At 40.5% G+C, this 22,094-nt stretch overlaps 2 protein-coding genes across 4 annotated transcripts in view; both read left to right on the top strand.

The window, feature by feature from the left end:
* Positions 1-22,094, top strand: part of LOC135708448 (transcription factor grauzone-like) — a 404,988-nt gene that overhangs the window by 131,834 nt on the left and 251,060 nt on the right. The gene's annotated exons all lie outside the window — the stretch shown is intronic.
* The window catches only part of skd (mediator complex subunit skuld), a 170,398-nt gene continuing 148,884 nt past the window's right edge, over positions 581-22,094 (top strand). For all 3 annotated transcript variants that reach the window (XM_065230348.1, XM_065230347.1, XM_065230346.1), the window contains exon 1: positions 581-2,501. In XM_065230348.1, coding sequence (XP_065086420.1) covers positions 2,433-2,501 — 69 coding nt within the window. In that variant the 5' untranslated portion in view covers positions 581-2,432. The remainder of the gene's footprint in view (positions 2,502-22,094) is intronic.

Here is a 22,094-nt window from a genome sequence, read left to right as displayed (position 1 = left end):
GGTTATTGTTTATGCGGGTTTTAACATAAAATTCGTTTGAAATCAACCGAGATTATTTTTGTGGCCAGAACAAACTGAGTTTACGTTTATATTTACCTCAAATATTTTTAATTCAATTGTACTTTTTTTTAAATTTTAATGAATGAATTTTCAGCATAATCGAATAATGCTTAAATTTTATTCTATTTTCGATTAGTTATACTTGTGAGTGTACAAGAATCCTCCAATGCCCCCTCGTTTCACTACAGCACTGCTTCTGGTCAATGTTTAACCGCACTCAGCAAATTCACCTCTCACTGGAACAAAGTCTACTCTTAACCCTCACCCACCACCCTCACTTTGCATGAGCTCTGGGTGCTGGGCTGGAACCTGGGAACTCATTCCCTTGAAAAGAAAAATAAAATTATGCAAATTTCAAGCCGCCGTCGAACGTCCGTACTGCGTGAGTTCCACCAGAGCGGGGTTCCGCCGCCGAGTCCCCTCCTCTCGCGCAGTCCGCCGTCTCACTCACTCGCTTGCACGCTCACCGTTCATCAAATCATCATTCATCATTGTGCTTTCAACCGTTGTCGAAGACGGACGTTTGCTTGGTCGTCGGTTCGTTTTGCTTTTTATGTACTTGTGACTGTTCTTTGGAAAAGAGTCCTCCTCCTCTGCGGAACGAGACGAGAAGTGGAGAGAAGAACACAGACAGACAGTGTGTGCAATCTCGCGGTGGCTAATCCTCCGCTCTATTCTGGTGTGTGAAGAACAATCCGTGTGCTAGAATGGAACAGAATTCGAATCGATAAAAGTGGTGAAAGTGCGCGGGGCTCGAAAGTGACGACGTCGACCAGGAAAAAAGTGCAATTTCTCTCTCGCTACAACAGTACTGCTCCCGTTCGTTGGGCACCCCCTCCTTTCTGCTTTTTTCCCCCATTGGCAGCGAAGAAGGTGTCGGCGGCGGCGAAGAGCCCACCACGGAGATATACAGTTTTAATGACTTGTGTGTGAGATACAATCGCATCATCAAAGGCAACAGCAGCAACATTTCCATTGAGCTGAGTTACTCAAACTCGGAGAGAGGCAATAAACAGTGGCTGGCAGGCAGGCAAGCACGCACACACACTCACGAGGGCTTGTGTCAAAAAAGCAACATTACATTGTTGCCAGAGTTGCGGTGGGGCGGCTGACAAGGGCGAGAATAGCCGCTGAACACTGCGCGGCGGCTTGTTTGTGTAAAGTGCGAACGCAGTAGTTGTCACCAACACAACCAACAAGGGACAAGCTGAAGCGCAGGGGTGTAATCGTGGTGGTGAATAAAAATCGAGTTTCTCAAAAGGTGCTCTGTTGGACTGAATGTGAAGGCAGTGACGGCAGAAAAGCGACACGCATACTGACACCTTCTGACTGACTGTACAAATCGTGCACCAATACACACTTCGCGTCAATCGAGCGAGATCGAGATCTCAGACTTAACATACTTTCTAAATATAATTGACTCTCGACGTGGGAATCGAACGGACGGATTATTTTTGCGTTCCCGAAGTGAGCAAGAAGTGAAGTCTTTTTTATGCCTCAATACCCCGGTGGCTGTAAATTATCGGCGCAGGGTTGTCCTGAAGTGAAGCCTGGCTAGTGGTGTGGTGAAGTTGTAAGTGAATCCAGTTGGATAACGGATCAGGAATGTTGACCAAGTGGTGAAAGTGAATCGATTCTTCACTTTGAGAAAGTTTTTCATCGAAAAGTAGGAAAAAGGGAAAATTCTTCAATTTTTCTTCGTCATCTGTGGGTGTGTTGGTGTCTTCTGGCGGCGCGCGTTGGTGTGTGAGGATAGGAAGGAAAAAAAAAGATGCATAAATATAGGCGGTCGAGATCTATCTAGCTGCGTGGATATGGATGTGTGGGGATCTCCCGCTATCACGCCAGGTGGATGTGTGCGTATTTTTCGCAAATGTCAAATATGACAACAGTGTTTTAGCTTGTTTTCCATGTCCGCCATTTTCTACCGTCGCCATCGGATGGTGAAAATTTGCCATCTAGTAGTCGGTGTCGACCGTGGTGAGTTAACCGTACCGAATCCAGAAAGAGCCTACTACCGACCCGCGGTGAAGAATTGAAAGAAAGCGCAGTGCAAAAGTGAATAATTTCCAAGCCTACTTCGGGAAGAAATTTTCGATTACTGAGAAGAGAAGGGTTCTCGCTTTCAAGTGCTGTAGGCGAAAAGAAGAGAGAGAAAGAGAGGTGTCAGTCTCGAATAGAAATTGGTGATTGTGCAGTAGTGTGTGTACGTTCAATGTACGCGAATCCTAGTATGGTGCATGAAGTGAATCGAAGCAGGGAGCAGCAGAGCGCAATCTTACCCACACAGTAAATAACCGAAGTAGTGTCAGCAATAGCAGTGTAGAAATTGTTTTTACCTCTCTAGTGAAAATGTTAAGCATAACATAACCATGACGCACCAGAATCACCAAACTAACGGCGCAAGTTTGGAAGATTGCCACACCAACTTTTTCGCCCTGGTAAGTTCCGTTCGTTTTTTTCTTCTCTGCCCTACTGTTTGCTTTCAGCTTTGTTCCTGACGTTTTTTTTTGCGGCACGCTCTCGTCGGTCCGGAATCGGTCTGACCTCTTTCGGTTGGAAGAGTGTTTCCATTTGTTGCACTACTAAGTCAATAGGATCAAAAACAAGATCGATCATACGAAAGCAAGTCGTCCAAAACAAAACAAAGTGACGTTTTGTTGATTGACTGTCCACATCATCATCATCGTCATCGACAACAGTGAACTATATGCGGTTTCCTTGACTTACATCATAAAAGGCAACGTAAACACAAACCACCATCAACAGCAGCAGCTGCAGCAGTTTCAAGGCAACAGCGCTCGGTGCGGTACACACAACCCGCTCTGAGTCGCTCGCTAGCCTAGTGAGGTCATGTCTAATTGAGCCTTATCCGGCAGGGCGGTGTGTGTATGCCACTGTGTTTCGCACTGATAACCTGCTATCAAAGCGCGCGGCGCGTCTGGTTCATGTGCGAATCTTATCGCAAACGAATCCCGAAAATCGACCGTTGAATGCGAACGAGAAATCGAAGACATTCCCCCTTGTGTCATCACGACATATATCTGCGGCGCTATATACAGTTAAAGAACGGCAGCAGCACATACACAGACACATGGGTACATCATCTGTCTGTGGGAACACGGATAGGCGGCGGCGGCGGCGACGGCGGTGGTGGCGACCTGCGAAAGACCTACCATTCCTCCAAGCTCCAAGCTGAAAGCGAGAGAAGGAGAAGAATTCCAAATTTGCGCACCAACCAGCCAGCCAGTCAGTCAACCAATCCGACGACCGACCAACCAAGCAACTAACCGCGCTGGAAAACTGGTTCGTTCGTCACCTCCATCGGTGTGCGACCCCGGCGTGCGTAGTCGTTTGGCGAAAGGGGAGCCGGTGCAGAAACTAATCGATCGGAACAGAGGCGACCCTTGGGCTTGGGATATAGGTTTTTTGGCCCGGTTGATAAGTCGTGAAATCAGGGGACTGGTAAGGTGACAGTTCACTGTATTCAACATCTATTGTGATCAAAGTAAACAGTGATAGAACAATCATTTTCGTTTTTTTTTGTATATGATCTTAAGCCTCGTGAACATGTGCTTTGTTCAGTTCCATTTGAGATAAAATAGACACGAAGAAGAACTCTAGACTAACATTTGAAAAGGGCGTAATTCCAAAATGACCATATCGAGAAAATCGCTTCTGAATTTTGTTGACCTAAAAATTAATACTATTACACGACTTTCCATTTTCTGGTTGATTTTATAAGCTTGACATATAGTTAATAGTGTAATCTATCATCATCCATCACTAAAAACTCAAAAAAAAGTTTTCTTTGTCGTGAAATTGAGAAGAAAACATCATACGCCCTGATAATTTCATACATGTTGTTACCCCCCAGATCATCCACCCTTTGAACTGCCAACACTGGTGATACGCCGTGGAAGTACACCCTCGGGATTTTTTGTTTGTTGTTCCGCCTTGGTTCTTCGTTCGCAAATTTTGTGAGAGTGGAATTACGCCCGGAGATTTTTTGGTCTTCTTTTTGTTCGTTGTTTACACGTGAAATATCAATCGGATGCGTTTCAAATGAATCGGGCGTGACTAGACACTACAGAGTCAATACGTTTGGCATATTAAAACAATATAATTCGTTGTTCTGGTGCAAGGCGTAACAACCATATTCATCATAGATTTGAAAGTTGGAAATACGCCATGTAAGAAGAAACGTTTTTGGTGATTTGAAGTGATATTTTCTTCTACTTTTTCGTGTTTATCGAGAAGTTTGTGAACTATTCTCTCTATATGTGGCAAAATATGGTTTGTTTACATTTTGGCTCTTACGCCCCTTTCAAATGTTAGTCTAGAACTAATACAGATTTTCTAAACAATCAGACCGCCATCGGAAAGGTCTTGTCCACCTGATCAAGCATCTATTCAACAGTCAAGTTAAAGCAAGCAACTAGAAGTGAAATGGATCAAATGGAATTCTATGTTCACCATCCATCTGAACAACCTTACGAAAGAAAACAACGCTAATAAACAAAATACCATAAACGAACGATAACCTAAATAATAGAACTATTCCACAAATTGTTTGGATGATACCCCGACGTGTTCGGCAAAATAACCATAACAATTTTATTAGGGAACCTTACCAAAGAAAACAACCTGCTATCTAGCTGAACTGTTAAGTTTTTTTTTCCTCTGTTCGGGACCTAACACTACTGCGACCAGTAATTTGATCTATTGTAGATTATCCCGTGTCCTTAGTTTAGTGCATGTCGTATTACTCCATCACTATTGAGAAATAATGAAGTATTCGATTTTTTTTACAGTTGTCATTCTTGAATTTATCGCAAGGATCCGACTCTAATTGAAAGGTCCCGCTATTTATACCCTCCAAAGGCGCGCCCCTTTGCCAGTCAAAATTGGATTCCTTAGCAACAAAATTAAGGAATGACACCGATAATGACCATGCATCAGAACCCTAGTATCAACCACTTCAAACTAGAGAACAACGAATAGAAGATTAGGAACCACAAAGATGAATACTAACTAACTAATTTTTCCTTGTTTCAAGATCATCCTCGGTGGACAAAGCCGAGTCTTGTCACTATCAGCAAGGCATAAAAAGTAACAAGGACTAAGATGTGTTCCTTTGATTACTGGAAAAATGCTGTTCCCCTAGTTTGAAGTAGTCGGGACTAGGAATCGGTGGTAGATCTTACATCCCGTAACGTACCACGAAAAGGTGATTTATCCACGTTACGGAGCAACTGTTTTGGAAAGAAGCTCGTTGTCATTCGCACAGACCAAGGCGGCGAATATAAGGCGCAACGATTGGGGAAGTTCTACTGGACGCACGGGATCGTGCCACAGTACACCGCAAGCTACACACCACAACAGAATGGAGTTGCGGAACGCAAGCACCGGACGATCGTTGAAATGGCACGATGTATGGTTAATGGGGTGCTATTTCATTAGCGCTAATGAGCTAGCTGCTAGCAAAAAAAGCTCACTAGCATAATGTTAACAGAGCATCAGCGTCTACCAGCTTGAAATTTCGGAAGCAACTGAAATTCGTGCTAGTTGGCGAGTACACTATAACCGACGCGAAGATGGGATATCGCTTTTGGGCAGAAGCAGTTAACACGGCGGTTCATTTGCAGAATCTTTTGCCATCACGCGTTGACTGGAGAAGACCCCCTTTGAATTCTGGTTCGGCAAGAAACCAGACTACACGAACATTCGCAGGCTCGGATGTGCTGCGTTCGTTCACGTGCCAGGAGTGAAACGAACCAAGCTGGAACCGAAAGCAATCAAGCTCACGTTCGTTGGTTATTCGGACCACCACAAGGCTTTTCGATTCATCAACCAAGCTACCAATGAAATCGTGATGAGCAGGGACGCTCGATTCATGGAGGATGAACAAAGCGGTTGGTCAAGATTGTCAACCATCTCCGGCAGTCGCATTTGCGATCTACGCAGGACCACACACTTTCCTTGAAAGCAGAGGAGTCGACATTGGAGGTTTACGGGGATGCAGATTGGGCCAGTGATTTGCTAATATTGATTGTCGTATGTACATATTTTGGATTTCATGTTTAGAAAAACTTGGCCAAATTCAGGACCCCATGGAAATGCGAATATCTAGTTAAAATAGGAATATATGACGAAATATAAACAGATTCCCGCCTTAATTTTTGATTTCTGGATGAGTTGTCTTGGAAATTATTAAATAAAAAAATGTTTCTCTAAAACAAGTGAACTTCCCCGCCATTGATGTTTTGGGAAAAAAAAACAATTACCCACATTTTTCAGTAGCTTCATCATTAGTTAGAAAAAAATATGATTTAGGCGGGGTATACCAAGCCATTCAATAGCATAATTATCCAAGTAGGAGGGGCTTACAATCATAATCTAAAAGCATAAATAGAGTTACCGTCTGATAATATTAGTGCTTGGTACTAAAATCTGTAATCTGTGACAGGTGAAACACTTTTTAGCCATTACAGAAACACCGCGTTTTCTTATGCAAAATGCATGAAATCTTAAAAAAAAAGACAAAATATAGTGAAATTTGTTAACTCAATTGGAAGATGTACCAATAATTGATTGGAGGGATTCGAAGCTAAAATGTTCAAACTAGGTGCAAAATTGTGTACCCCTTTTGTGTGCTTTTTTTTAGCATTCTGAAGAAAGCCCTACCTTAACTACCGTGAAAATTTATTCAAAACCTCTTACAGGATTTTATTAAAATATTCTCATTTCCTTGGGAATCATTTCCCTTCATGCAGATTATTTCAGAATTATTCTTAAATAAGTTTGAGATTCTCTCTAGGAGTCCCTAAAAATATTTAGGGGAATTTACGTATTCTCGTCAATCTAAGCAGCGTCCGCACTTCTATTAGCATTTTCACAGCGTCACGCACATATATGACGTGTCTGTTTGTTTCAATTCATCTGCTGCTTGCTTCTCTATCCATTCCAATCGACAGAATTCTTCAAAACGGTTTGAAAGCGTTTTTACAACGTTCTAAACTTCTCAGGTGAGTGTGACTATTGTCGGCAGCCTCTTTTTCTTCGGCAACCTTCCCATCAGAACTGCGTGTTAACCAGCTGTTCTATTATCGGCAACTCGAAATCAGCCCCATTTTGTATTACGTATGCTTCATTTGAAGAAAAATCTGGCATAAAAGGATTGCTCGGTCCTACAAATATAATCAGATTGAAGCTGAAAGACTAAAGAATCATTTGGATACATTCAGGGAAGTGTGTTGATGGTAAAACATAGTGAAATTAACGTTTAAATTTTGATTGCCGAAAACAGTCAATGGGTGCCGAAGCCGACATTTACCCTATATTCACAACAGATCGATCCTAAAAAGCATGAAATTCATCCTTCGATTTTTTTCGAACCTTCCTTCCATAAGTCTATTTAAAATTCACTTGAATTCTCAAGCGATTCACCTCAGAATTGCCTTAAAATTTTGTTCAATTATCTTCGAGTTCTCCTCTAAATTCTTCTGAAATTTAGCTGAGAAATTTCCTTAAAATTATCTAGAAATTCATTTCGTGATGCACTTGGAATTCCCTTAAAATTATTCTCAGAATCCCTTTGGAATTGTACCCTAAAATTTCGATTCCCTTGGTATTTTGCACGGATCCTGGGATCTTCACAATCGACTTGGAATTTTCCACACAGCTACTTTATAATTCTATTCTGAATATGAACTCACGCAAGTGACTTGGAGTGAAAGTCTAAAATCTCTAAGCGTTCTTTCTTAAACTCCCTTTGATTTTCTCAGAAATACTTTTTTGTTATCCCTGAAATTCATTCTAAAATCTTTTCAAAACAAAAAATCTTATTCTTTTGCTGAAAAATAGATAAACTAAATTTTATCCCGATTTGTCATCGAAATTCACGGGTTTTTTTTCCCGGTGACTTTGAATTCCCTGCTTTTTCCCTATTTCCCGGTTCACTGGTCACAACAAAATTGCATATTTATAGGGGCGACATAGGCACAACTCAAAATGTGCCTTTGATGCTACTTTCTTTTTGGATTTTTTGTAAAAGTTGCAAAAGCATGTAGGGAAAGTGCACCAGTATTGACCATAGGTTCTTATGTTGGCCACACCTCAGAAAACCGATTAAAACACAATATTCGTGCATTTTGTGGTCGACATGTTTAAGAACACCGATGAATATGATTTGTATCAACAAACTGAAAGTACACAACTTGCAGATGACGGCGTAGTATCTATCACAGGGCCAAAAGAGGTTGACCTGCAAGGACCCTTACAGGATACCTTGGACAATTTTTCCACTTGGGCTATTCAGCTAGGTATCGAATTCTCCACGGAGAAAACTGAGTTGGTAGTTTTTTCTAGGAAGCATAGCCCAGCACAACCGAAGCTTCAACTTTTGGGTAAACCGATCACTCATTCCATGTCTTTTAAATATCTCGGGGTCTGGTTCGATTCCAAATGCACCTGGAGATCCCATATTGAGTATCTGAGATGAAAATGCCAACTAAGGATCAATTACCGGAACGTGGTGGGGAGCCCATCCACAAGATCTTCTGACGTTGTACCGGACAACGATTTTATCGGTTTTAGAGTACGGTAGTTTTTGCTTCCAGTCGGCAGCTATAACGCACATCATCAAGCTGGAACGGATCCAGTATCGTTGTCTTCGTATCGCGTTAGGATGCATGCACTCGACTCATACTATGAGTCTCGAAGTGCTGGCGGGCATGTTGCCACTATCCGTCCGTTTTTCAGAGTTATCTCTGAGGCTCCTCACCCGTTGTGAAGTAATGAACCCACTGGTGATCGAAAACTTTGAGAAGCTTCTGGAGCTAAATCCTCAAACATGTTTTATGACTTTGTACTACCTATATTTAACACATGATGTCAGCCCTTCAATAAATATTCCCAATCGTGTAGTCTTCTCCGATTTCGGCAATTCAGTGAATTTTGATTTATCTATGATGTAGGAAATCCGCGGAATTCCAGAGCATCATCGTCCTATGTTTGCTCCGTCATTATACTCTGCAAAGTTTGGCCATGTTGATTCTGCAAGAACGTTTTTCACAGATGGATCTCTAATAGGGGAGTCCGCTGGTTTTGGTGTATTTAATGAATTTCATAGCGCCTCTCGAAAACTTGAAGCTCCTTGTTCTGTGTATGTGGCTGAACTGGCAGCAATTCACTACACTTTGGAAACTATTGCTTCACTTCTTCCAGACCACTACTTTATTTTTACGGATAGTCTCAGTTCTGTCGAGGCTATCCGTTCCATTAGGCCGGTAAAGCACTTCTCGTATTTTCTCTTGCTTTAGTGCTTTATCCGTGCGCTCTTTCATCATCACCTTCGCGTGGGTCCCTTCGCATTGCTCAATTTTGGGCAATGAGAAGGCGGATTCACTTGCGAAGGTGGGCGCTATGGAAGGCGACATTTATGATCGACAGATCGCCTATCGTGAATTTTGGGACGATGGCTACATTCAATTATCCCTAAGGTGTCGAAGAGTCCTTGGTTCAAGGGGTTGGATGTGGGTCGTGGCGATGTGGGGTTGGGAGAAAGCAATCTCTGTGAATGTGGACAAGGTTACCAGGACGCTGATCACATCCTTTGGTCTTGTGCGGAGTATCGTGGAGTCAGATCACACTTTTATGATTCCCTTCGGGCTCGAGGTAGACAACCTAATGTTCCAGTTCGGGATATTTTGGCTAGACGCGATCTGGAGTTTATGAAACTCATATATGTTTACTTTAAGGATATTAACCTTAGATTGTAAGTTTGATTAACCTTGTGTTTAGTTTGTATTTTGTACGTGTGGGGTTTTTTTTTCAATGTTTGTTTTCAAGATGAATAGAAATAATTTCATGCTTTAGGATTAATTAAATAGTTGTATCGTAAACCACATTTCAAACCTCCTTCTTCCCTTTTCCCATCCAAAAAATTTTAAATCTCCACTAACCTCGAGACAACCGCGAGTACTCGGTCCAGTTCCTTTAACTTTAAATATAAGACAGTAATAATGTATAACGCAAAGGATAACTCGGCTCTGTAAAGTTTATTCAATTGAACCTGTATAAATAAAGTAATTACAAAAAAAAAAACTGAAAGTAACTAACCATCTGAAAATTGTAAACAACGTGAAATATCGCCAAAAGGTGGCCAATATAAGAACATGGCCAATACTGGAGCGTTCCCCCATACCTATAATTTTTGATTTTTCATGAATTTCAAAATGGGTTTTGTGGGATGAAATTTTACACTAGTTGCCGTCATTTGCCATCAAAATCTCAAAAATGAAGGATTTCAACTTGTGACAGTATGATTGATAATCCACTTATCACGCCGTCCGTTACGAGCAAGTTTTTCTGCACGACGGCAGAGAGAGGGAAAATGTCCACCGGTAGCGTGCTACTGCTTGCTGCTGGTATCTTGAACGATCCACTCACCACGCCGTCCGATTCCAAAATGAGTGAAGACCCGACTATTTTATAATTTTAAAGGTTCAAGCAGAATGGTACGCAACCAAGTGGTACTCGATTATGGCGACTGAGTTAGGGAAAACGTATTTTTCATGAAAACAGTGATAAAATTATCACATCTTATTAGTACGTTTTTATAGAAGTTTTTATGGAAAATTGCAAAAGTATTTATAACAGCAGAATCGTACGGCTCATTCCTATCGATTGGTGTATTTGTATTTTTATTTCATCGATAAATGACAAAGTTATAAGCGTTCAAAACCTAACACCTTTTCGTGACTGTCGCAATTTTAGATTTTCAATTTACCCCCTGTATTTTCCCGTGAGATGTAGTCTACGTTCGTCTAGTCCGGAGTAAATTGGGCGAAACCAGCAAACTGTAAACAACAAGTGGCGATTTTCAGTAATCAGACGGATCTACTAACAAATACTCACAAACCATTTTTGTACAATGTTCCACTATCGCAAAATCCAAAAAAAAAAAGGCGAAACAAAATGTATTTCTAAACAAGCTTAAAATGGATTACGCTCTTTCCTTTGTTTACGATAGTACAGGGCGCAATTTACCAACAAAAGCGAAATAGCTCATCTTTAACTGAAACGTAAACACGGCGAAAAGTTAAGGGCGACACTTTGAAGAAAATCAAAGCCGGAGTTGATAATACAAGAGTTACGCAGACTGAAATCGAAATCTACCTATCGAGCTGTCAAACCGTCTACCTATCGGTGGGAAGCATTTTTTGCACAAATCAGGATAACAGAGGAAACTTTCACAACCCAGATGAAGTCAGCGGAGGTATTATCAAAAACAAAGGTTGCAAAAATAAATAAAAAAAATGCCTATTGATCGCCATCAGGGTTGCAAGCCTCACTCTGTGTAACTCTTCTATTATCAACTCTGATCAAAACAAGGCGCATAGTATTGGACGAATTGTTGTCGTCATACATGTTTGGGCGATTTAATGAGTGCGTATTCCTAACGTTTCGCATTTACTGGCCAAAATACAAAAATGACGAGTTTTCAAGGGAAAATGAACAAAACACTCAACACAATCGAAAATGGATCAATTGTACGATCATAAATATATTTGCATTGGCAAAAGTATTGCCACACCTTCATTTAAAAATCAAATTAATACGTGCAAACTTGCTCGGTTTTCCTCCACTTTCCAATCACAATTTGCTCCGGAAGTGTGTTTTTAAAAATGTCCTGATTTCTCGCGTAACATTTGAAAAGGGCCTATGATCAAAATGTAAACAAACCGATTTTTGATACCATTCTGTAGCACTGGTAATTAGCTACCAGTCGTATAGGAATGTTCCGCATTATCGATAAAAGTCATTAAAAATAACTTGATTTTTAAAACGGCCGATCCACGAAATTTTTCCAATCATTCATGCAAAAACGGCTTAACCTCGGGCCTAACATATATTTTTTTTCGTTCGATGAGGTTCCATTCATAAGCCTAGCGACGTAGAAGGGCCGATGATTGAAACATTTCAAATCAAAGCTAGGCCCTACTGCTTGAGGCAGGGCCGATGATTTATTTGACGTTAAGAAAAGGCTTAGCAAAGGGCCTACAATTTATGATGACAAGCACAACGGCTTAACAAAAAGGGCCTAACCATTTAAAGATTCACAAAAAGGCTTATTACTGTGATATTAAATTTTTATCGATTTTCATGTATTTTTGAAAACGTTTCGCATGTTTTGGATGTTGTGTACTGAGATATAGTTACTATTGTTATTGTGAACAATATAAATGCCTAAAATACTTTAATTTATTTATATAGGAATTAAATACTGGCGGAAAAATTTACAATTCATTTTCTGGATTGTTTACATTTTGGACATAGGCCCTTTTCAAATGTTACGCGAGATTTCCTCTCCTGAACTACTGGAATCCCTGGCCATGTCATGTACGCAGTAATCTTCAACTGATTTTACATTTCTAAACGCAACCAGCAGGTATATAAGCCAAGATCAACTAAATATACACCCCTTCGCTTGAACCTGTGCACGCAAACGACCGACACCGACCAGCTAAACAACCGAACTAATCCCACACACAGGAACATACATCATTATTGTTCGCACATCAGTATTGGTAGACGTCGTCTACCAGCGCAGCGACGACGACGACAGCGACCAACCAAAGTAGACCGAAAAGGAATAGGCAACAGAAAAGCAAAAAAAAGCAATGAACCTCCGGTCGGACACCGACGACACCAATACCATCACACAGGTTTATATATCGCCACCAGTTTGGCACTCGAAAAGAGAAACACACATCGTGTGTGCTGTGCAGCAGCAGCAACAGCAGCAGGGCAAGAGAAGAGCAGAAAAACTTGCTTTTAAAAATAAATGAAAATGTTTCAATAATAAGCAGCGCGCTCGCTTCTCCGCTAACTAAAACGACGACGACGGCAACGTCAATGACTGCCTGTTAGTTGCGCTATCTATGCCGGAGAGACTTTGGAAGGATCGCCATGTAATATGGCTGTGTGTACGGATGGATGCGGCAGGGTTGCCATGGTGAGTGCGGGGTGTCGTTCGACATCATCATCATCTTCGCTGCCGCCGTGCGCTGGTCTCTGTTGTTTGTTGAAACAGCATCAACAACAGCAGCAGCAGGGAAGTAAGGAAGACAATACATATCCAGAGCAAAGAAGCGTTTGTGGAATTCCAAGCCAAGACAACGCGACTTGGACGCGATAGTTCCCGAGAATGCTTTGCTTGTGGGAAGTTATTTGTCTGTTGGATGAGCACGATAAGAGGCAGGTTTTTTTTTCCGATGATGGAAATTTGGAAGACTATGAATCCCAACACCGGAAGGTAGATCAATAGATGCCTTCAAAGACTCTCCACACCAGATGTAGGGGGAAAAAATGCAGTGCGGTTTCACGGTGCATGGCACAGAGAGCTTGGAATAAATTTGCATTAACTAATAGGATACACCAGTAGCAGTAGCTAAGGTTGCAATGTTATGGATGCAACACACGCTGAGAACACCAAACGAGACGACGAATAAAGTGCAACAGCAGCAGCGGCAAAAAAGAATCAACCGAGAAAAGAATATACTAAAATAGAACCCATACAAAAACGACGAAAAAATCCTACATCTACTACCTACATCGGAAACAAGGTTCGCTCGCTCGATCGGTCGGTTGGTCGTGTGGTGCGCATGTAGGCAGCAGGCAGCCAGAGCTTTGTATGTACACAGAAACGGTTGGATGCAGTTAGCACTGTAGTAGCAGCAGCAGCAGCAGCAATAGCAGCTGGTGCAAGAAGACAGCTCGTTGAACCGCATGCATGCGATGCGAATTGGTTGGTGAAGGGGCAGAACGGAATCCGCAGCGAAGGAGAGGGTGGCGTGTTCAATGAGCCTTGGCTGTTGCCTTTATCAGCAATAATTATTTTCAAGTTTAAGAATATATGCATGAAGGTATTAAGAAGATTGCAAAAATAAATACACAACACACCGCACTACCACATGCAGAGAGTGCTGCTGCATATTTACGTTTGTCGAGTACGGACAGAAAGTGTGTTCGATGTTGGAAGGAAGGCAAGTGCTGAATACGAATCGTCGGATATCGAGCTCGGGTCAGTGAGGATTAAGTCAGCTAGCTGTGATTCATTTTGTAAACATTCAATTAGGACATGTGCTATCAGGAAATTGTTGCCAGTTTTTTTTTTATGTTTTCACTGTAGGCTTTTGTGGGGCGAAAAACGTTTGTTATCCGTTTTTTGTGTGTGTGTTGACGGCAGACGTTGAAAATGCTCAGCTTATGAGCTAAAATCAGTCAAATTGCATGCTATGATGATCATCGGTGATGGGGTGGGCTATGAGATTTCAAGCTCACTGAAAACTTTCGTTCAATGATAATGCCTTCTTTGATTGCTAACGTTCAACAATTAATGCTCTTGAACATGAGCGCTCATCAAGGAATTATTGATGAGCAATCAGAACCGAATGCCACATATGTAAGTCTTAAAGATAGCTGTAGGGTTCTCAAGTCACTTCTGCTTCTCTTGATTAGAGAGTATTTAAAGGATATACAGCTGATCAGAGATTCAAAGCCCTCTGGCTATTTCTAAAGCCTTCAGGTGGATCAATTGTTATTCTTAAGATATTCAACTGTTCATGACATTCAAATCTAGATAGAGCTGGAATTAGGGCGCAACAGCCTTTGTGAACAAGGACTTCTCTTGTTGATTTCTCGGAATTCAAGGCACGCCTACACAAACCAACACATCCATCGGGTAGGAGAAGTCTCCCTCTACTCGATGGTGATGTCGATTTGCCAGGGAGAGCCATGACTTCCGAGAAATCATCGAGAAAAGTCATTGTTTACAAAAGCTGTTAAGCCCTAATTCCAGCTCTATCTAGAAATGACGTCTCAAGATTGCTGGTTTGATCAGATATTAGTGAATTAAGGTTGATCCCTTCAATATCGAGCTATGGAGAGTTGACTGTATATTAATCTCAATCCAAGGGGTAGGTCACTCCGCACACCAATCTTGGGTCATCTTTTTTGTCAGTGTGCCTCAAGTGTGCAGCAGGTGTGTCGATTGTGCCGGTCATAGACCAAGCTGCCATTGTTTGTAAAATACCCATCCCGGCAACCCGGTATTTCTGACACCTTGAATGTTTTGGTTTGAAATCGCAAGGATAAATTAGATTGAGGATGACGCGGGAAGTGGAGGGTGTGCGAAATTTCGGTGATTTGTGTTCCATAGGGTAATAGAAGTCCTGTGTTTGAGTGCTTTATAATGCCCTCAAAGGTAGACCAGAAACCTAGCTTTTCGTGATGTGAAAAGCATCGGTCTATCAGCGACCAGAAAGAGTTGGAACCGGTGGGGAGCGTTGTTGGAGACCGACTATAGAGGATGATCAATAGACTGCTTTAGTTTGTTTTGTGTGAGTTGCAGCATTATTTGAATTAAAGGTACTAATGGGTTCTTATTAACTGCCTGTTTCTCTTAAGCCCATTCTAGAACCTACATTTCATATTTAGATCTACAGCTTTCCCCCGAAGAACGCATTACCCACTGAGTTTCACCCTCCGCTTTGTCTCGGTGGGTTTTCAACCAAGTACTCTGATTTTCTGTGAGTGACTAGTTCTCCATTGGCACTACTCACATGCAAAAAAATCAGACCGACTGGTTGAAACACCGCCGAGAAAAAGCGGTGGGTGCAACTCAGTGGGTAGCTCGATCTTCGGGGGATAGCTGTATAAGTGAACTGCTGGTCTGAGTTCCTCTGGTATACTCAATTAGAGGATGTTCCTGAAAATACAGTCAAACAGCACGTTATGTTGTGAAAAATTTCAACGACAATTTTCAGTGCTCCCATTTTATTTACAACAATTCAATGCCTACAAGATTGTGCCGAAGGTATATCTAAGGTGTACCGATGGATGTGCCCAAGCTGTGCCGATTCTAATTTCGGAACAATGTGCTGAGTGACTTACCCCTTGTCTCAATCACAAGTGTGGCCAAATTCTTTGAAAAAAAAGCAAATGGATTTATTGGGAATTTTGATCGGTGCTCACAAAAGCTGTACCCATTGTCGTTTAAATTGTCGTTAAAAATTGTGATCAGTTACGTTGGAAGTTCTAAACAATTACTTTTGAGATCTTGCCAATTTATTTTGAAAACATGTAAATTGTAAAAATGTATTTCGTAAAAAGGTTGTAATCAGTTTATATGTTTAAAATTATGCATGGCATTTTTCCATTTCAATTCGACGCTGTGTAATTTTCTTTGCAAAATTTGCTAACCGTTTTTTTGGATTTATTAGAGAATCTCAATCAATAAGTTAATAAATATTTAAATATTGTCCTGAACTTTTCTTGATTTAAAAAAAAATCTGAAAATCATTGAAGGAAATTGGTATTGCATTTTCCACAAGTCGGAGTCGGTCAATTTAGATTCGACTCCACAGCCCTGGTCAAAACACTCAATTTGGATCTTCTTTTGTAGCTAATTATCAAACAATGCATTCATAACATCTAGTTGGATTCACTTCTTTGCGAAACACTTTTAAGGCAGAATGCACTTATATGCCACATTCCATACCGTTCGCCTTACTACAGATCCAGCACTGGTGTTAAGTTGGACAATTAATTACATTGTCGAGCAGTTTTGGGACGTCCTTCTACCAAAGATTTAGAGAAAATGATGCCATTTATTTCGGATCGTTTAGGCCTATCATAAATAAAACCTTCTGATCGTGCGAGGAAGCACCATTGCTACGTTCTTTTCTCGAAGTTCTAGAAGAAAAATCATAATATTGCTCTGTAGCAAAGTTCTAGTGGTAGGAAACGTCAAAGTAAGCTGCTTGAATGATATGATCCATTTAATGCATCCATGAACGAATCAAATGCTACTGTTCGATCGGTTACACGTTCTCTTGTCTGAGGTCCAGTATTCAGTTATTCCGTTTCGGAACTTGCGGAGAATTCATCACAGGAACTTCTTATTGATTTTACTCATCATCAGTGGAAAGTTTTCCGTGACGTCGCCTACTCGGTAATTTTACACCAAGCCACATACACACACCGGGGCCGGCCGACAAGATAACGCTCCGAATCGTGTGGTGGTGCTACCTGACGAAATTCGCTCGCGCAGTAGCCCTCTATGACGATTTTTCAAGTCTTTCGCATGTTGCTTTAAATTACCCTATGTAATCCTTCCCTTCATTTATGATTCTAACCTAAACCTCCCTCCCCCAACCCCTTAGAAATTCAATAAACAAATTTCCCAAACCATCGCTTCTTCTGCTGAAAATTCCGGCATGCATGTCCTGGAGCTGGCACAGGAAATTGAGTGTCCATCACACAGTCCAGAACACCGACAAGGTCGTTCTGGGGAATGCGCATGTGCAACAACGACGACGACAGCACACAGAGGGAAGCAGTTCCCTTCGACACGGGAATGTACTTGAAATGACGTCGATAGGTCGCCGCCGTCTACAGGAAAACCAATTCGATATTGTTCAAAATCGGGCTTCCTTATCGGAGGTGCAGGAACTGTCAGATTAAATTTGTGTTCCCATATATTCAGCCCCCCACCGTCGTCGTCGTCGTCATCTTTGCGGTGAACACTGATAAGGACTTTGTTGCCCGTGTGCCGCCCGCGCCACGGTTGGAGAATAGCTTTAGGTATGGTCGCGAAGATAATTATTACTTCCCAGCGGCTCTCATCGTTAGCTCATGGGAAACGACATAGGAGGAGACTCTTGCGTCGCACGAAAAAATTTGCCGCTCCTCCTGTACATTCACCCTATTATTCATAATTGAAACGTTCGTCGTATCGTATGTGATGTGGGAACTCTGGGAAACACCGCTGTTCCGATTCGAAACAGAAACATCAGCCGAAAGAAAAGAGAACCTCTGTCTACAACTGCACTAACCCGCACTCGTTCTTACTCATACACTCGCAGCGAAATGTCACTTCTGATACCAGAGCGGTATTCTATCCAAGGAGGTTTTTGTTTTTCTATTACAAACCGCATCGTGTGCCGCTGTATTGGTGTTCCTCTGCTATCACCAAGCTCTCTCTCTCCTATATACAGAAAGGTACCCGCTGATGATTCTGATGATGGTCATGGTAGTAGTTTGATTAATGCGATCGCCCGCCCCTTCGTTTCGTCACCCACCGTAGAAGCAAAGCCCCACGCTATGGGAATGCGAATGCGCGAATATTGGGGGCTTTTGTATCGATGATACGAACGAGAAGAACAGCCTCGGTCGGTCGGGACAGCGGCGGCGGCGGCGGCTGCTTATTGCCGTCGCTTTGGATTTCACTCCGATGGTCGCGCGTTCAACCGTGAACGACGGCGACTAGCTGGCAGCACTACTTTAGTGAGGTAGGCAGAGAACCAGCGAAACAAAAAAAAAACTGTACTAAAGAAATTTGCAAACTAATAAAAGAGAAGAGAAACCCCATAAAAAGGCGCACAACAACGACGGCAGCAATTCGCCCCTCTGCTTATTGGTGGATGAAGACGGGGAAAACCCGGACCTAAGAGAGGTGGCGGATTCTTATATTATGTGAGATTTGAGTCTTCGAATCCCTTCTTCGTCTCATGGTCCTCTATGTGTACTTACATACATATCCACAGGCCAAGCGTGAACGTCGTTCGTTCACAGGGTAGCTCACGTTTCTCGGAGCTAGCGGTGCACGTGTGTCGTTCGCTGGCGGTACGTGAGTGTGTATCAGGCTGTGTGGGTGGCTGTGATTTATAGGTTATAGCGAGAAAGTTATCTCCTACATGGTGTATACTTTGTCGGGTAATTACGGCTTGCTCGGCCAACTTATTCTGGATTTGAATGTTCATGAAAAAAAAAAGACAATTCACACCGTCTCTTCTGTCGGAGGGGTAGTACAGACCAGAAAACTAGAGACAAATGTCCGCACAAACTCATTTTACGCAGCACAATCGGCTAAAATCAGACGATTCTTGATCTCATATCTGTGTTATTCAATTTCTGAAGCACTGCAAAATTTTACTTCGATGCAGGGAAAGTTGATCAAACACGGTAGACTGCGGTGGGCTGGTCATACAGCGGGAAAGCTGGAACAGTGTCAATCAATTGTATTTTGCGGATAATAAGGCCATTAGTTTTAGGCAGGTAAGAAGGATTCTATTTCAATTCGTCACTTTTATGGATCTGGACTGATGGGAACTTGTTCTATAATCATTAATTTATACACAGCGGTAACCATTGAATTCTAGTGACTACCAACTTAGTTGTGAATCTCCACAGTCTTGTCTAGGTCATAGTCCAAATACCTACCGGAAATTCGATGGAGAATCGAAAAAAAAATCAATAAGCCTTACACAGCAAAAAATTAATTTTGATATCACATCAAAGTGGATGCACGTCAATCGTGTCAAAAATATGGTGTAATATTTCTTGCCAAAAAGGACAAAATTATCATTAATACAGTGCATGAACTGACATTACGCTGCTTTTACTGCATTTGTTTATTTTTGTGGCCATAAAAATTACATGAGATATTCGACATGATTGAAGTGCATCTTCTTGGATGTAATATTAAAATTTAGTTTCTGCTGTGTAGCATACGGTCGTCAGTCTCTTAAATTAATGGTTATTTTTTTTTAAATGGATTTACAAGTTTTTATTATGATTTCAACTTTATCATCAACCCTCAATTTTAAATTAATCAGATTAATTTTTAGTGATTCTAAAGTCATGTTCAAACAAGGATTTGTAACGTGTTATGTTATAAGCTGTTTCAAAGATACCAGAAAAATGTGATGAATTATTTTTATGTTTCGAAAACCGAACTTATAACACTCTCTAGTCTAAACATGGCATCAATGTAATCAAATTTTCAGTATAAATGTTGTGTTTATTAGTGTTCTGTTTTTGAACATTGCGAAGAGAAACTGCTCTTTTGACATGGCTTGTCAAAAAATAACAATATATCACATTTAGAATTATCATAAAATTTTCCTTAAACACCAATTCCCTAGTTACTCTCCTCAGAAATCCCTTGGACTTTCGTTCTTAATTTTCCTGAAACTGTTTTAATAATTTCATTTAAATTCTGCTCAATTAGTTTTGGAACTATCCTCGGAATAATTACTGATCCTTCTGATATTTTTTTGGAATTCCCTTGATGTTCTTTTCTGAATCTTCTTCAGTATTCTGTTGAAATTATCCTCAGAACATCATTTGAATTATGTTTATAGATCTCTTAGGATTATCCTTGAAAATCATCTGCTATCCTCCTCACGATTAAAACACAACCCGAGCAAAGTCGGATATCAAAATAGTATCAAAATGATATCAAATGATGTTTTTGAAATCATTTTGATAACATATTTTGATATGCTATTTTTTTTTAATTTCATTTGAATTAATATTTTATATTATTTTGATATATCTAAAAAATATAATTGAAAACAAAATTTTATATTTTATGAAAAGAGCATCCACATTTATCACTAAAATCTACATTTTTTTTCTTACGAGTCAATCAGGATGCTTGCTGTTTTCTTTATGAACATCACAAAGACAATAATGATTTTTACAGTTATATTTTACAACATGTATTGATATTGATCTACATGCGAATTGAATTTACAAATCGATAGAACTGATAGAAATATAGGTTTGTTTTTATTTTGAATAGATGAAAACAGATTGAAAACGTTTTTTGACTATGAATCTTGATATCAACGAATAGATTTCAAAACATTCATATTACTAAGTTTGCTACCATGATATCAAAATAATAACTTATTCAGTTTTTTTTTCGTTTTCCTACCATAGTTATAATAACATATTGATTACTTATTTTGTTTATTATAAACGAAATTACTGATATCAAAACGCATACACGGATTTGTTATCAAGAAAACAAGCTTTGTTATCTTTTTAATATCCTTCATATACCATGTAGATCTCATTTTTGTTATGATTAGTGTTATCACGAACGCTCATATCAAAATATCAAATTTAGATTTCATTTTGTTTTCATTCTCTGGTAGGGAAGTCTCTTCAAGTCACTCAGGAATTCAATTCAGATTTTCCTTTCTTCTCCCCAGATATACCTTGGAGTTCACCTCAGAATTTCTTAGGACTATACCTCAAAATTATCTTTAAATTCTGGACAGAGCTCTTTTAGAATTTTTCCCAGAATTTTTTTTAAGGAATCCTCCTAGACATTTTTTTCAGGGTGAATTCTGGTATCGATTTTTTTTTCTAAATCCCGCATTTTAAATATTTTTTCGGTCCCAAATATATAATCAGGGTGTCGACTACCTGAGAAATCAGGAAATATCAGGACATTATTTTGTGGACCTGGAAAATCAGGGAATCTCCGGGAATTTCATTCAAATTCAAGGAAATTTTTCTTAATCACAGAAACTTATATTATTAGTAGGTAGAAAATAAGCTTCTCGGTCAAATTTTAATATTGTGATGTTGCTATTTCTGTTCTTGAAACCAAACTCGGCAAGTGGATTCTAAATTAGACCCAATGTATTGAAACGCCATTCAAACAACACCATTGAATTCACTTCGGCCTATCTGGATGAAGATAAAAGTTGATTCGGTTGGAGCGCTCCTTTTGTTTTGAGAATAATGGGTGCACACATACATATCACGCGTTCTTATTGACTTCGTTCGGTAGCTTTTGAACTAAAGTATCGTAGCAAACGCATACTTGACTTGTTAACTCTGAAATCATGGATTTATTTGATGTTTTCTGCTCTGTAGGCCCAAAATGGGCGATTAGGCCGAAGTAGTGCTCTACCCTTCTTACTGAATTTTAGAGGGGAAAACGCTGCTTTTACGATTTCCCACCTGAGAAATCCGGCCGCGAATTAGCGTTTGGTTAAGTGTATAATCCGGAATAATTTTACTATGAAGCTGGGTCTCAACACACTCAAATAAAAATAAAATTATAATGGGATTAAAAAAAAGTGCTTCATATGCAAGATATAGGGGAACTGAGTGCACTTCTGCCCCTAGCGTGAAATTCGGAAACAGTTAGAAAAGAACTTCTA

The sequence above is a fragment of the Ochlerotatus camptorhynchus genome, unplaced genomic scaffold (genome assembly GCF_037179485.1).
Source record: "Ochlerotatus camptorhynchus isolate MF236.1 unplaced genomic scaffold, CSIRO-AGI_Acam_v1.1 ptg000330l, whole genome shotgun sequence".
NCBI lineage: Eukaryota > Metazoa > Arthropoda > Insecta > Diptera > Culicidae > Ochlerotatus > Ochlerotatus camptorhynchus.
The sequence above is the reverse complement of the archived record's forward strand: the minus strand, read 5'-3'. Positions and strand labels throughout refer to the sequence as shown.